Raw genomic sequence first — 14,741 nt, 5'->3', positions numbered from 1 at the left:
TCTACATTTCAGCTGCAATGGAATTGTGCACTTCAAAAATAATCTTCCATTTAATAAACATAATATAAATAAGCAAAGCAAAAAGTTAAAGCTCCAACCATTATTTAATGTAACACAAAAGGAATGCAAGAAGGATGGGAAGGGAAGAAGGGACAAGCCAGGTATGATCTCAGAACTTGTGAGACTGAGCAGGAGGATCCCCATGAGTTCAAGGCCCACCAGGGCCACCAGGGCTACATAGTGAACTCCAGGTCAGCCTGAACTACACAGTGAGAACCTGCCCCCCCCCAAAAAAGGAAGAAGAGGCACAATATACACATTAATTAGACAAAAGGTTAAATGTCACATGGTCACGTGATTTCTCTTATGTGAGAAGCCAAAGTATAAATAATTCAAAGAGCAAAATAAAAGAGATAAGACAGCGAACAAGAAGATAAACTGGGGATAGCAAGAAGATATGGAGATGGGGGGACAGGACAGAGGGCAGAGGACAGGAGGGAAGGTGAAGGGAAGAAGATGCAGTGTGTCTTTGTACCAAATCCCCACCCACAGCCAATGCCTGCATTGTGTATCATAAATATGTACTAATAAAAGGAGGGTAAGGAAAGAAAATTGTTCTATTAAAACTAAATGCCATCAGTGTTGGCCTCCAAGAGACTAATGAAGTGGTATAAAGAATTCAAATGCTTTCCATTTCACTCCCTTTTTTAACCCCCAGTCCTGGTAGGGCAGAGGATGGTGCTGGGGGGCGGGGACCCCAGTGACACAGGAGACCCTGTTTCCACCCCAGCATCAGAATGCACCTGTAGACTTCCGGTGATCACCGCAGCTCACCAGCAGCACTGCTGAAAAGTTACAGAATGGTTTTCTAACGAACTTCAGAACAACAGAATCAAGCCTTCAGAAATTAAACGGATGTTTTTGCTATTATTTCTGCAGGGATTTAGGAAGCAACAAGATTGAGAATCTTCCACAACATATATTTAAGAATCTGAGGGAGCTGTCGCAATTGTAAGACTGGTATTAATTTTATGCTTCATTTCTTTATTTTTTAAAAAATTGTGGTAAAATTTAACCACTAAAAGTGTGCAGTTGAATAGCATCCAGCATATTCGCAGGGTTGTTCAGCGGCTGTCAGCATCTGCTCCAGAATTCCTCCATTCTATGCAGCTGAAACCCTCACCACTCAGCACTAACTCCCTGTTCTCGCTTCTCCACAACCCCTGGACCCTAATGCTGAGCCTAGGAATCTTGCATAATTGAAACCATTCAACACTTGTCACTCTGGGGCTGGCTTGTTTCATTTAGCATGGTGTCTCCAAAGTTCATTCATGCCACAACCCTGTCAGATACCTTCCTAAGGCTGACGCTGCTCCACGGCACGCACCCACTGCACTCGTCCTCGTTGTGTTTACCCATTTGTCAACAGGGGGACACTTGTGTAGTTTCTACCTTGTGGACATCGTGAATAATGCTTTTATGAGCGTGGATGTATGAACATCTGTTTGAGTTTCTGCTTTTAACTCTGAGCTATTCAGGTGTTTGACTCACAGTAAGGTTATATCCCAGTAAACCCATCACAAACTGAAGCTGTTATAAGTAAAATTTCACCTAATATACTGAACCTGCCAAGCATCACACTGTAGCAATGTGGTAAGAAAGCCTGTTTTCACCCCTGTGCCTTCCCGGCTGACTGGAGCTGCAGCTCTCCACTATGTCACCTCATAGGTTGCTACCCTGGGGAAAAGACCAGAATTCTAATTCCAGTGTATGCCCAAGGCCTGTTGCTGGTGAGCCATCATAAATAGAAATACCCTAAATCAAACCATGCTGAGATACCATCTGCAGACCCCTGGAAGTAGAATTGTTGGGCTGTGTGGCAATTTATTTTTATTCTGTTTACTTCTGATTTCCTGTGGCACTGTACCAGCTTACATTCCCACTAGCAGTGCACATGGGTTCTATCTCTCCACATCCTCCCAGCTCTTGTTATTTGGGGTTTTTTGATAGTGGTCATCCTAATGGGTGTGAAACTGAATCTCCTCATGGTCTTGATCACATTTCTTTAATGATTAGTGTTGTAGAATATCCTCTCAAGGGTTCATTGATAATTTCTATGTCTTCTTGGGAAAAAACCTATTCAAGTCTTTGCCCACTTTGAATTGTTTTTGTTGTTATTGAATTTTAGTTCTTTATATATCTTGAGTATTGAAATCTTTTCAGATTTATGTTTTGCAAATCTTTCCTTCTTTTGCATGTGTTCCATTTGTGCTCTGAAATACACGTCCTTGGGTACAGATGATTTTAATTTTGATACAGTATGGTTTTTGTATTTTTCTTTTGATGTTTTTGTGTCACAGCCAAGAAATCATTACCACATACAATGGAACGGAACTGTTCTTCTGTGTTTCCTTTCCTTCTAGAAGTTTTACAGTTTTATACTTCAGTCTTTGAGTTAATTCTGAGTTAATTTATATATCTGGTATAGGGAAAAGGTCTAACTTCATTCCTTTGTATCTGGATAATCCTTTTTTCCCAACACAACTTCCTTAAAGTACTGTCATTTCTCTATTGAATAATCTTGGCCCCTTGTTGAAAATCATAAATGGATTTATTTCTGGGCTCTGTATTCTGTTGTACCTGTCTCCACCTTTGACTTTGCAAAGTTGAAAACCAGAAACCTTACAGCATACCATGTTGCTAAGCTATGATGTGCCAGGCCAGCACCAGGCTGTTTGATCACTGGAGCTGTGTAGCAAATTCTGAAATCAGAACGCTTTTACTTTTTCCATGATTGGTTTGGCTATTTGGGCTCCACTGGTTTTCCATGTGATTTTCCCTTTCTGGGTTGTATCAGTCTCCTCATGTTCTATCACAGAGTACCACAGACTGGCTCACTTATAAACTACACAAGTTTGTCTCACAGTGCTGGAAGCTGGGAAGTCCAAGATCAAACAGCCACACCTAGCGAGGAGCTTTGTGCTGCATCATAACACAGGGAAGGTGTCGTAAGGCAAGAGGGGCAGGACAGAGGCAGGGAGGTGGGCTTTGCGGATAGCGGTGCTAATCCAAGCCCTTGCGGCCCATCACTCCTAAAGGTCCCGCCTTCCCTATGTTATGGTTCCCCACAATGGGAAATTTCAGTCTGATTCTGTGAGTGGTCATTTAAACCACAGCAGAGGACTCCTTTGATATCTTTCAGCAGTATTTCATGGTTTCCAGCATATGTGTTTTTTACCTTCTTTGTTAAGTACTAATTTAAATCTTCTATTCTTCTAAGTGCTATGGTAAGCGGGATTGGTTTCCATCAGTGGTCATGTATAGAAATACAAGGAATTCTTTGATGGTTTTTATCCAAAAACTTTGCTGGGTTTATTAGTTCTACATTTGTTGTTAAATCTTTAGGGTTTTCTGCCGATAAGACCACAATATTTATGGGAATAACAGAAATAATTTTTCTTCTCTTCTAATTTGGGTGACTTTCTCTTTCATTCATAATTGCTCCAGCTAGAATGACCTACAATGCATGGACAGAAGTGGCAAAACAGCCATCCTGACAGTAAAGGTGTTTTGGTCTTTCATAAAATATGCTAGCGGTGGGGTTTTTATATCGCCTTTATTGTGTGAGGCCACTTCTCCTTACTCCTGGTTTGCTGGTTCTGCTTCCTTTCTTCTACACGACACTTTTCATCATCATTCTTCTGCTTCTTTCCATAACCATGGCTCCGCAGAAGTGCACACACACACACACACACACACACACACACACACACACACACGTGCACACATGCATGCACACCTAATATCTCATCTTCAGTAAATTTCTGAAAAAGATACCTCCTTTTATCTGGTATGGTGGCACACACCTATGATCCCAGTACTCTGGTTAGTTGAGGCAGGAAGATTGCAAGTTTAAGCTCAGCCTGGGCAGTTTAACAACTTAGCAAAACCCTGTCTCAAAAACAAAACAAAATATTTTTAAAAGGTTTGGATGTAGCTCAGTGCAAAGGTTCTGCGGCTAATTGTCAGTATCATTCAAAATCTTAGGAGCAGGTGGACAAGGTGGAAGGAGGGGGAAAATTCTGACATTTTCTCACTTTAAATACAGTTACAAGTTCACTTTTATTTATGCCCCTTTGTCTCCACTAGCGGGGTTGCTAAATCACATCATAGCTGTGTTTTAATTTTTTGATCCACTTCCACACTATTTCTTATGTTCCTGTATTCTGCCAGTTAAACTGTGTCGAAGCATTTTCTTTCCTACACATCCTCACTAGCTCTTGGTATCACTCAGCTTCATCATAGAGCCGTCCTAGCCAGGGAGAGGTGACCTCTCACTGTGGTTTTGACTTGCATTCCTTTGATGATGACTGATATTGACCATTTGTAATATGTCTTTTAGTCATTGGTATGTCTCCTTTTGAGAAATGTCTAGTCAGAACTTTCCCCTGATTTATAATTGGATTCTCTAGGGAAGTTTGAGCTCCTCATGTATGTTGTGTACTAACCCCTTCCCAGATATATGTCAAGTATTTCCTCCCATTCCGTGGCTGTCTTTTCATGCTGTCTTTTGCTTCCTTGTGCAGAACCTTCTTTAGTTTAAGAGTCCCTTTTGCCCATTTTTGTTATTTGTTGCCTATGCTTTGGGGGACATATATCATCCCCCCTACCAATGTCACGAAGCTTTCTCTCTGTGAGCTTTACTCTAGTAGTTTTAGTGACAGGGCTGACACTTAAGTTTTTCACACATTTTGAGTTGTGGTATGCTTTTTAAATACATATTTCAAAGTAACTCAAAGTGAATAAGTCTATTCTTTTTACTGAAGCAATTTTTAAAGATGATCTATTGCTTATTTTAAAAAACAGGAATATTTCCTTCAATCCAATCCAGAAAATTCAAGCAAATCAATTTGATTATCTCATCAAGCTCAAGTCTCTGTAAGTATACATAGATGGGGTAGTTTTGTGACAATATTAGTATTTCAAACCTGCCATCCTGGCACATAGTTATAAATTCACCTACTATGAGGCTGAGCTGAGATCTCATGTTTGAAGCCAGCCTCGGAAATTTAGTGAGACTCTGTCTCCAAAAGTAACTTTTAAAGAAGGGCTGGATGTATAGCTAAGTAGTAAATGCTTGCCTAACACACATGAACCCTGGGTTCAATCACCAGTACTATGACAAAAAGAAAAAAGAGAGAGAAGAAGAAGGAGGAGGAACAGAGACAGAGACAGGGACAGGGAGAGGGGAGGGAAGGGCTATTTCAAAGCAAATAATGTATATTTTTATAATCTTTCAAATCAAAATCTTTATTTTCAAAGCCTGGTTAAGCTTCACAAAAACAAGCAAGACAGGTGTTTTTGATGGACTGTAAATAAATAGCTATTCTTTTCATCCTCCATGTTCTTAAACTAAAAATTAAATATTGATGAGCCATTTTCTGTCTTCCTGTAATTCACCAGGAGCTTACACCGCATTATTCTCATTGACTCTGATAGCTCCTGTCCATACTGACCACTCCTTTGGTTCTAGGAAGTGAGATTTCTTATAGGCATCTGTTTCTCAAGATGAAATATTCTAGATTATAAAAGCCAAGAGCCACTTGAAGACAGAAATTCTAGCAGTCTAAGAATTGTTTTTTAAAAGGCCAAACTTCAGTTCACCTAATTTCAATGTTTTCTCAGTAAAATAGCATTTTATTAGAAACAATTTACTTAAAATTATTAGAGAAACTTCAAAGACATAAGGCCCTCTGTTGCCGTAACATTCTTCAGAGGTAATGCTCATTCATTTACTTTGCAGTTGTGCACTGAGGGGTCTGTGCTTTGCATTGGGCTTTGTACTCTGGTATGCGGAGATAAAAACTCCAATATGGGAGAAGCATCTGCACACTGCACGAGCACAAGGAGAGCTGGGTGGATTTTCCAGTTAGAGTGTTATCTAAAAGCATTTAATAACTGTCCTGCACAGAAATTCATTTTATTATACCACATATTATATGTTTCTTTGATTATTAATTTGGTATTTTAGCAGCCTAGAAGGACTTGAAATTCCGAATATCCAGCAAAAGATGTTTAACCGTCTTGGGAATCTCTCTCACATGTAAGTCGATGTTTTCAGTCTTCACCTTGATTTTCACGTGTGCATTCCTCTGTGCGTAGTGATGACACCGTACCACATGCACCCGACCTGTCACACTTCCTACCCGTGTACTCAGCACGTGCTGAGCACTGCAGCACCGCTAGCCAGGGGGATTGGGTGAGGAGGTGGAGCCCTGGGAGGTGACAGGATGAGGCCAGGGCCTTTATGAATGGAATCCTTGCCCCTACAAGAGACCCGAGAGCAGGTTTGTCACTCAGGCACATGAGGATGGGGGAAGAGGATGGCTGTCATCTATAAACCAAGGGCAGGAGCCTCAGCAGTCACTAAATCTTTGAGCCCCAGGCACTGTGGTAATGAGCTGCAGCCTCCAAACCTGTGAGAAATAAATGTCTGTTGTTTAAGCCATGAGACTGTGCTGTTTTTCTCCCAGCAGCCCAAACAGACTCAGGCTAACTCTTAGGACAGTGACATTAGGCAGACAATTTTTATTTTTCCATCTGCTGGTAGAATTTCATAGACTTTTTGAATAACAGGAAATATTAGTACTGAGAGAACCCATCTTTCTTTTTTTCTTCATGCCAAGCTACATGCCATTCCTCTGTTTTGTTTATTTTTGAGACAAAGTCTCCTAAGTCACCAAGTTGTTCAGGATGGATTGCAACTTTCTGTCCTTCTACTTCAGCCTCCCAGAGTCCCTGCGGGTCCCTGGAGACCATAATGCTAAGTGAAAAAAAAAAAAAAATCAGACACAGGGTAGAGAAGTTTGTTCCCTCAAGGAAAACCTCCATGCTGTCTTGGTGACTGGAAGGGTGGCAGCCCATCCAGAAAACACAGGGCTCTCATCGTGCGATTAACATAAGCAACCCTTCAGCCTAAGACACACATAAAATAAAGCAAAATAGCAGTCAACAATCATCCCACAGGAGCTATGCCACAGTGCATTGATAGACTGAACTCTGACCGCCCACTAAGCTTCTTTAGATAAACTCATCTGCCTTTTACAAATTCACAATTTACTTATATGATCAGACATGTCCTACCCATATTTTCACTACGCTTGCTTGCTACTCTCAATCACATATTCTTTTCAAATGAAATCACGTTTATGAAAATTAAAGTATAAAACTGTAGAATGCCTAGTATTTTACATCTCTCTAAACCTCATGTAAGACATCTCTCCACTGAGAGAAATGCTAAAAATGAAGATTCACGTATGGTGTCACTGAATTAAATTTAAAATTTTCATCTTTTTGCATACCAGCTATTTTAAGAAATTCCAGTACTGTGGCTATGCACCGCACGTTCGCAGCTGCAAACCCAACACCGACGGCCTCTCCTCTCTCGAGAACCTCCTGGCCAGCATCATTCAGAGAGTGTTCGTGTGGGTTGTGTCCGCGGTTACCTGCTTTGGAAACATTTTTGTCATCTGCATGCGACCTTATATCCGGTCTGAGAACAAGCTACATGCCATGTCAATCATGTCTCTCTGCTGTGAGTATTCCTGACTAATAAGGAGCTCTAGTTTTGAAGTATTTCAAAGCATAGCTATTATATCTGCAAGTATGATTTGTTTGGGAAATATGATTGTAATCAAAAGCACCTGTATATTAATGAGTATTTCCCTATAAGAAATAATAAAATTCAGATGATTCATCCACTATCCAAAAATATTCATATAAAACTGATAATACTGTAATACAAGTGTCCAAAAATAAACAAATTAACCTGTATTTTAAATATCTTTATGACAAGTGTGAGAGAGACAAGAGGGAAGAGGGTTAGGGTGTAGGGTGATTTCCACTACCATTGATGGAATCACTGTTGTCTATTGGCTCAGTGAAGTCTTTTACTTTTTATGCAGTTTTAATAAGTAACCTATTAACACTTTCTTTGGCCTCCTTTCTAGAATTTCACAGAAATATGGCATTGCAGGCATTAAACAGATCCATCACATGCACTGCTATAGTCTTTTGCAAGTAACACCCTTCTACAAAATTTTCACTGTTTCCCACATTTTACACATCTCCCTAATCTCACTTGAAGTAAAGGATTCCTATAACTTTTTCTCCTCCTTCTTCACAGTGATCTTCTTTATAACCTCTTGCGGTTGGGAGATGATCACTCTCAATCCCACAGATACAGATAGACAAACAGACAGACAGACACACAGAGAGAGACAGAGAAACCATTGGCTCAGTTGGAATCATGTGACAATCATTATTACATCCAACTGTATTACCAAGCGTCACTCATTTGTCAGGACAACTTTATTAGAAATCTGCTCATTTTCTGGAGCACTCATAGGACAAGTTAACTCTCCATCCAGGATTTTGCTGTATATTGTTTTCACATCTTTTACAAAAAAAGTAGAATTATTTTAGTGATAAAGAAATGTTGTTAGCTGGGAATAATGGCATATTTGGCTGCCTGGGAGACTGAGGTAGGAAAATTTCAAGTTTGAGGCCCATCTGGTCTACACAATGAGACTCTGTCCCAGGCCAATACAGTAAACAAAACAAAACAAAGAAAATAAAATTTTTTGTTTGTGTTTTGTTGTACTGGAGATCATACTCACCACCTCCTGCTTAAGTTTTTTAAATTAAAAAATCCAAGCATCTTACACAGATTAATGAAGCTCTGATGTACTTGTTTCTTCTTGTAGAGCAGGTGTGAGGTACATTTTGTTAAAGCAGCAAGAATCTTCTATCACAAAATGAAACTGAAACCTTTTATGGTCACATTTTTATATCAAGAACCAGATATACTTCTACGTTTGCATGTCAGGTTCACAGATACTGACATCAGCCAGTTATTTTTCTAGTCTCTGAGCTGCTAGAATCTTTTCCACTCATACCTTGAAATATGGAAATAAGAAAGTATTTTCAGGTAGTATTAATTTTTTAAAGGTTTTTGAAATGTAATTGTGAGAGGTTATGTTAAAGAGTAAAGGAAAAATAAGCAAGAGAACCACGGTGTAGATGTTTACAGCCTGGGTCACAAGGCCTAGAATTCAGCTGTAGCCTCATGATGAAGTAAAGCATCAATGTATACGATGTTCTCTGTTTTGAAGGTTAGGGGTGAACCTGGGCCTTGAACCTGTGCTCCACCACTGCGCTCCACCCCCAGCCCTGCTGCTGCTCCTTTATGTGTGTGATTACATGTCCCACCTCCACCTTTGCTCTAAGTCTAACATGTAATTAATTGTTCTTTTCATTACAAGCTATATAAGAAATAGTATTGAGAAAGTGTTTAATACTTAGCGTTGCTACTTATGAAATTTGAGTTAAGTTCAGGTTCCCCCTTGAAAGCTGGAATATAACTTCAGCATGAGAGTTAGAGTCAGATTAGGGATGTAACTCAGTAGTGGAGCAACTGCCTGGCAAGCATAAGGTCAGGGGTTTGATTCGCAGTCCAAAAAGAAAAGAAAACAAAGAATTAGAGTCAGACAAATATGCTTTCAGAAACTTCATATGGAATGTTTGTGCAGTCAAAACATCTCAATCAATTTCTGATAAAAATATTTGCTTAGGTTTTTTCTTTAAAGTAGGTTATACACTGAGACTAATCCAGAGATGGAACAGCCTAGAAACAGACAAAGATGTAAAACTAAAACAAGAGAAGCAGAGGGCATTTCTCCATGGTAGTTTCTGGGTGACAGCCTCAATCTGCTGAGCAGCAAGAATTTCAGTGGAAGAGCTGGGCCAAGCATCCCCATCTGTATCCCTGACTGAATGTTCAGCACAAGTCAGTTTTATAGATTAATTCCACATGTTTCAGTGATAGGTATAGAGTGGAGAATGCTCCTCCAATTTAAGAATCCCATTCCAAAGGAACACTGAGAAAGGATTGTGGAATTCACCAAGAGGGTGCTGAGACTGCTTACCATAAATGGTGATTAGGTCCTCACCATTAAGTGAGAGTTTGTCTTTCATTGTTGTTTTTAATTTACTGTTCTGGGGGTTTAAAGTATAGTACTAAAGATCTCTGGGCCTCACATAGGTCACATATACTTTCCACTGAGCTATATTATACTGCCAGCCCATTAATTCTTAGAAAAATAAAAATCGTTTCTTCCTAAAGTAAAAGAATCTGAGCTTTTCCAGCATTAAAAATATCATTGCTTATCGGTCACTCCATTAGGCCTATTTATTTCTCCAAATGTGTGACATTTTCTGCCCCTGTAGGTGCCGACTGCCTCATGGGGGTGTACTTATTTGTCATCGGAGCCTTGGACCTCAAGTTCCGCGGGGAGTACAACAGGCACGCTCAGCTGTGGACCCGCAGCATGAACTGTCAGCTTATGGGTTCTCTGGCCATCCTGTCCACAGAGGTTTCAGTTCTCCTTTTGACATTTCTGACTTTGGAAAAATATGTCTGCATCGTGTATCCTTTTAGGTGTTTAAGACCTCGGAGAGGCAGGACAATTACAGTACTGACTCTCATCTGGATTGTCGGCTTTCTAGTGGCTTTCATTCCACTCAGCAGTAGGGAAGTTTTCAGAAACTACTATGGGACCAATGGAGTCTGTTTTCCTCTTCATTCAGAAGATACAGAGAGTACTGGGGCCCGGATTTATTCTGTGGCAATTTTTCTTGGTAAGAAACTTTGCATTATAAGCCCTTTCCTTCAAATGCTGAGATAGGATAACTCATAAAATAAAACTCATATCTTGTAGTGTCTACAAACTTTTATTTCAAATATTTTATCCATTTTTTTTCTCACTGAGAATTAGTTGAGTTCTAGCAGAATCCCCAAGGGGCATTTTCCCCTAATCAGTGCTTTATCATATAAATTCCAACCTCATAGATTCAGTAAAACACTGATCTCTTATATTCTTGTGTTGACCCTAAAAATAATAAGCAAAACGTGCTTTGGCTCCCTGATAAAATATGAGCATAATTCATAAAACAATACCAACATAAGGTAATTATTACGTTTTCTAATCCATGTGTGGAACCACACGCATCTTTCACTCAGGAGGATACACACAACTGTTCTAAACCAGCAATGTAAAAATATTCTCAAAATGCAGTACGAGGTAATTAAATTATTTTTAAAAATCACTGATATTAGAAAGCATAAGGCCCAGAGTATTTGGTACTATTCTATAATTTTACTTTAATATTTAATTTTAGTACTAAACATCTCACCCTTTTTTATTATTTCAGTAATACTTCAGCTCAAAAGAATTCACAATGTGCTAGGGATGTAGCTCAGTGATCGAGCACTTGCTTAGCATGCCACAGATCCTGTGTTTCATCCCAAGCATCACCGCAAAAAATAAATAAAATAAAATAATTTAAAAAATCATTTCTGTGCAACTTAAGAATCTTTAGGAAATAAGAAAAATACATATTATGGCCTTTGTATCTTTAACAATAGCACACTAAGGCAATGTTCTATTTATTTTCTTGTTTTGAAAGAATGTCCACAAGCATTGTTAACGTCCCTTCTGTCCTGCACAGGTGTTAACTTAGCAGCATTTGTGGTCATTGTGTTTTCCTACGGGAGCATGTTCTACAGTGTTCATCGGAGCACGGGAACAGCAACTGAAATACGGAATCATGTTAAGAAAGAGATGATCCTTGCCAAGCGATTTTTCTTTATTGTATTTACCGATGCGTTATGCTGGATACCCATTTTTGTACTAAAATTTCTTTCACTGCTTCAGGTAGAAATACCAGGTACAACTTTTGTTTCTTTTTCTAAAGAAATACTCAGCTTGCACACTACTTTTCTAAAAAACTTAATTAAGATTCCTAACAGTAACTAGTTTCAAACATTGTAAGTCCAAGTTATATGGACTTTAGGCTCTGCTCATCAATAAATGTTACTGACAGGAAGTGTTTGGTTCTTTATATTAATGCCTACTAGTAATAGGCAAAATAAATGGTTGTAGCAGTCAGAATGGAGGAAGGCAAAATTATTATCAAAGAAATGCTTCACTTTTATCAGAATGCAAGATGTTTTCCTCTTAAAAAGTATTCAATTTAGAGAACATTATACCAGGGAAAGAGAGATGATAGAAGCAAGCACTGTTATTATTTAAAAACTATGTGTATATACCCAGTAGGGTGGTTAGTGTCTTAAACACCTACCCAGTGTAGTGACACACACCTGTGATCCCAGCCCTCAGAAGACTGAGCAGGACTCTAGGTGGGAGTCCATCTTGAGCTACACACAGACCCCATTTCAAAACAGAAGTGCGACTTCCCCTCACACCGAAAATGAAGTGGCAGCAAGGACATTGAGAAATTGGAACATTTGTGTATTCCTGCTGTGAAGAAAACATAGTGTAGCGGCTGTGGAAAAGAGTGGTGATGATTCCACAAAAAACTAACCAGGGTACAACCCAGCACTTCTACTTCTGAGTGAACAGCCAAAGGATTTGAAAGCAGCAACACAAGTAGATCTCTGTATATCTGTATGCATAGCAGCACTGTTCACAATAATTAGAGATGAAAGCAATATAGTGTCCATACATCAGAAAATGAATATACGGAACATAGTATACGCACACACAATGGATCGTTGTCCAGACGTGTAAGAGTACAATACAACGCATGCTACAATATGGATGAGTCATGGGGACATTATGTTAAATGAAGTATGTCAGACACAGAAGGTCAAAGATTTTATAATTCCTCTCCAACGAAGTTTCTGGGACCAATCAAATTCATAGAACACACAATGATGGTAGGTAGGGGCTGGAGAAGGGGAAAATCACTGTGTAGGAAGATGAAAAGCCCTTAAGATGCATTGATGATGTTTGTATGATACTGTGAGTGTACTTAATACCACTGAACCATACACAAAAATTGTTTAAATGGGGACCTGGGTATGTAGCTACATGGTAGAGTGCTTGCCTAGCACATGCAAACCCACAGGTGCAACCCCCTACACCAAAAAACAAGAAGTTAAAATGGTAAATTTTATGTTATGTATTTTTAGCACAATAAAAAGTCGGCAAATATCCTGTTAATATGTATATCACATATTCACATTTTAAATTAACATCATGTACATATATTATTATTATTATTATTATTATTATTATCATCATCATTTTGTGGTGCTGGAGATGAAACACATGCATTTTAAGCAAAGACTCTACCACTGAGCTATAACCCCAGCCCCTAAGGTGATTTTTAATTGAATCTAGCCAAAGAAGTTTTCAGTGAGATAAATATTGGCCCGAAGTCTAAAAATGTATACCTATTTTTAAAATTAAATAAATAGCAGGGGGAAACCCATTAAGGCTAAGCCTGAATACACTGAGAAATATTGTATGTACCATTTACTAGTTAACACATTTGGAAAAAGGTATGATTTCAATACTAAACAATATAGGTTTCTTAAACTGAAATCATAATCCTAGGTCATTACTTTGTGAGAAACATTTCCACTGAATGGAATACTTGTGAGGATGCAGTCAGGAGAAGCTAATTTAGCTATGAACCCTCTTCTCTTGCAGCACTGCATTCCTCTCAGACACTGGCTCTCTGAAGAAACATCCTGGAATAATGTAAAGCTGATATTAATTATATGACATCAAAGGAAAAAAATTAGGACTCAACAGTGGACCAGGGGTGGAAGACACAGGAAAGGGTTTTTGTCCTTGGAAACATCTATGCACACACAAACTATTTCACTTTTCTCTTCCAGGTACAATAACCTCTTGGGTAGTGATTTTTATTCTGCCTATCAACAGTGCTTTGAACCCAATTCTTTATACACTGACCACAAGGCCATTCAAAGAAACAGTTCACCAGTTTTGGTACAACTACAGACAAAGAAGGTCTATTGACAGCAAAGGAAGCCAGAAAACATACCTGCCCTCATTCATCTGGGTGGAGACGTGGCCACTGCAGGAGATGCCCCCCGAGTTTATGAAGCCGGCTGCTTTCACAGACTCCTGTGAAATGTCACTGATTTCTCAGTCAACACGACTCAATTCTTGTTCATAGCTGACATGAAAGCCCATTTCTTCACAGAGAATGCTGCGGGGTGCTCCAGGAGGGATTGCTGGACATGAAATAAATACCATAAAATTAATAGATTATAAATTTTAATGGCTAACACAAATTAACTCACAGGACATAAAGGAAAAGATAGTTAAAGCTTATATAAAGGAAAGTAATTATAATGTATATATATGTATATATTTTGCATAGGAAATTAAAAGAAATCTACTGCAGAGAGACTAAGTCATTCTTCTATTATGCATTTATGGAGCGCCCCCTGTGTACTTTGCATGATAGTAGATTGCTGGAAATAGGCAGTATACAACCTTTTCAGCGTGTCAGCTGTGCTCACCTATGAAAGACTCCACAAAGTTCTACTACGTCACTTTGTGTGGCATGCATATCAGGGAAAATATGTTTGCAAAGTACAGATGTTCTGTTTTAAGAATTCTTATCTGTCTTCAGGTCTCCATACACTTACAAGTCAATACGATATTTATTGCTATGAACAAATGTTGCTTTTCTATAAGCCCAAAACAATGTTTCTGTGTCACTTCCTGCTCAGTTTTCTCTTTGCTAGGCATCATCCTATTTCTGGAATTAGGAGAATGGCAGTATCAAAAAGGAGCAAGCCAGAAAAAATGAGAATGAACATAAACATTTAGATCAGTGGA

The 14,741-nt window shown here is 39.0% G+C and overlaps 1 protein-coding gene across 3 annotated transcripts in view; it reads left to right on the top strand.

The window, feature by feature from the left end:
- The window catches only part of Rxfp1 (relaxin family peptide receptor 1), a 98,091-nt gene extending 83,791 nt beyond the window's left edge, over positions 1–14,300 (top strand). Inside the window, exons 12-18 of one of the 3 annotated variants that reach the window (XM_013160409.2) lie at positions 940–1,011; positions 4,867–4,938; positions 6,035–6,103; positions 7,365–7,594; positions 10,288–10,698; positions 11,569–11,787; positions 13,769–14,300. In XM_013160409.2, coding sequence (XP_013015863.2) covers positions 940–1,011; positions 4,867–4,938; positions 6,035–6,103; positions 7,365–7,594; positions 10,288–10,698; positions 11,569–11,787; positions 13,769–14,070 — 1,375 coding nt within the window. In that variant the 3' untranslated portion in view covers positions 14,071–14,300. 3 annotated transcript variants of the gene reach the window in all.
- The last annotated feature ends 441 nt before the right edge of the window (positions 14,301–14,741 follow it).

This window comes from Cavia porcellus, unplaced genomic scaffold, assembly GCF_034190915.1.
Source record: "Cavia porcellus strain 051 isolate PalLab524CR breed Dunkin Hartley unplaced genomic scaffold, mCavPor4.1 scaffold_14, whole genome shotgun sequence".
Lineage (NCBI taxonomy): Eukaryota > Metazoa > Chordata > Mammalia > Rodentia > Caviidae > Cavia > Cavia porcellus.
The sequence above is the reverse complement of the archived record's forward strand: the minus strand, read 5'-3'. Positions and strand labels throughout refer to the sequence as shown.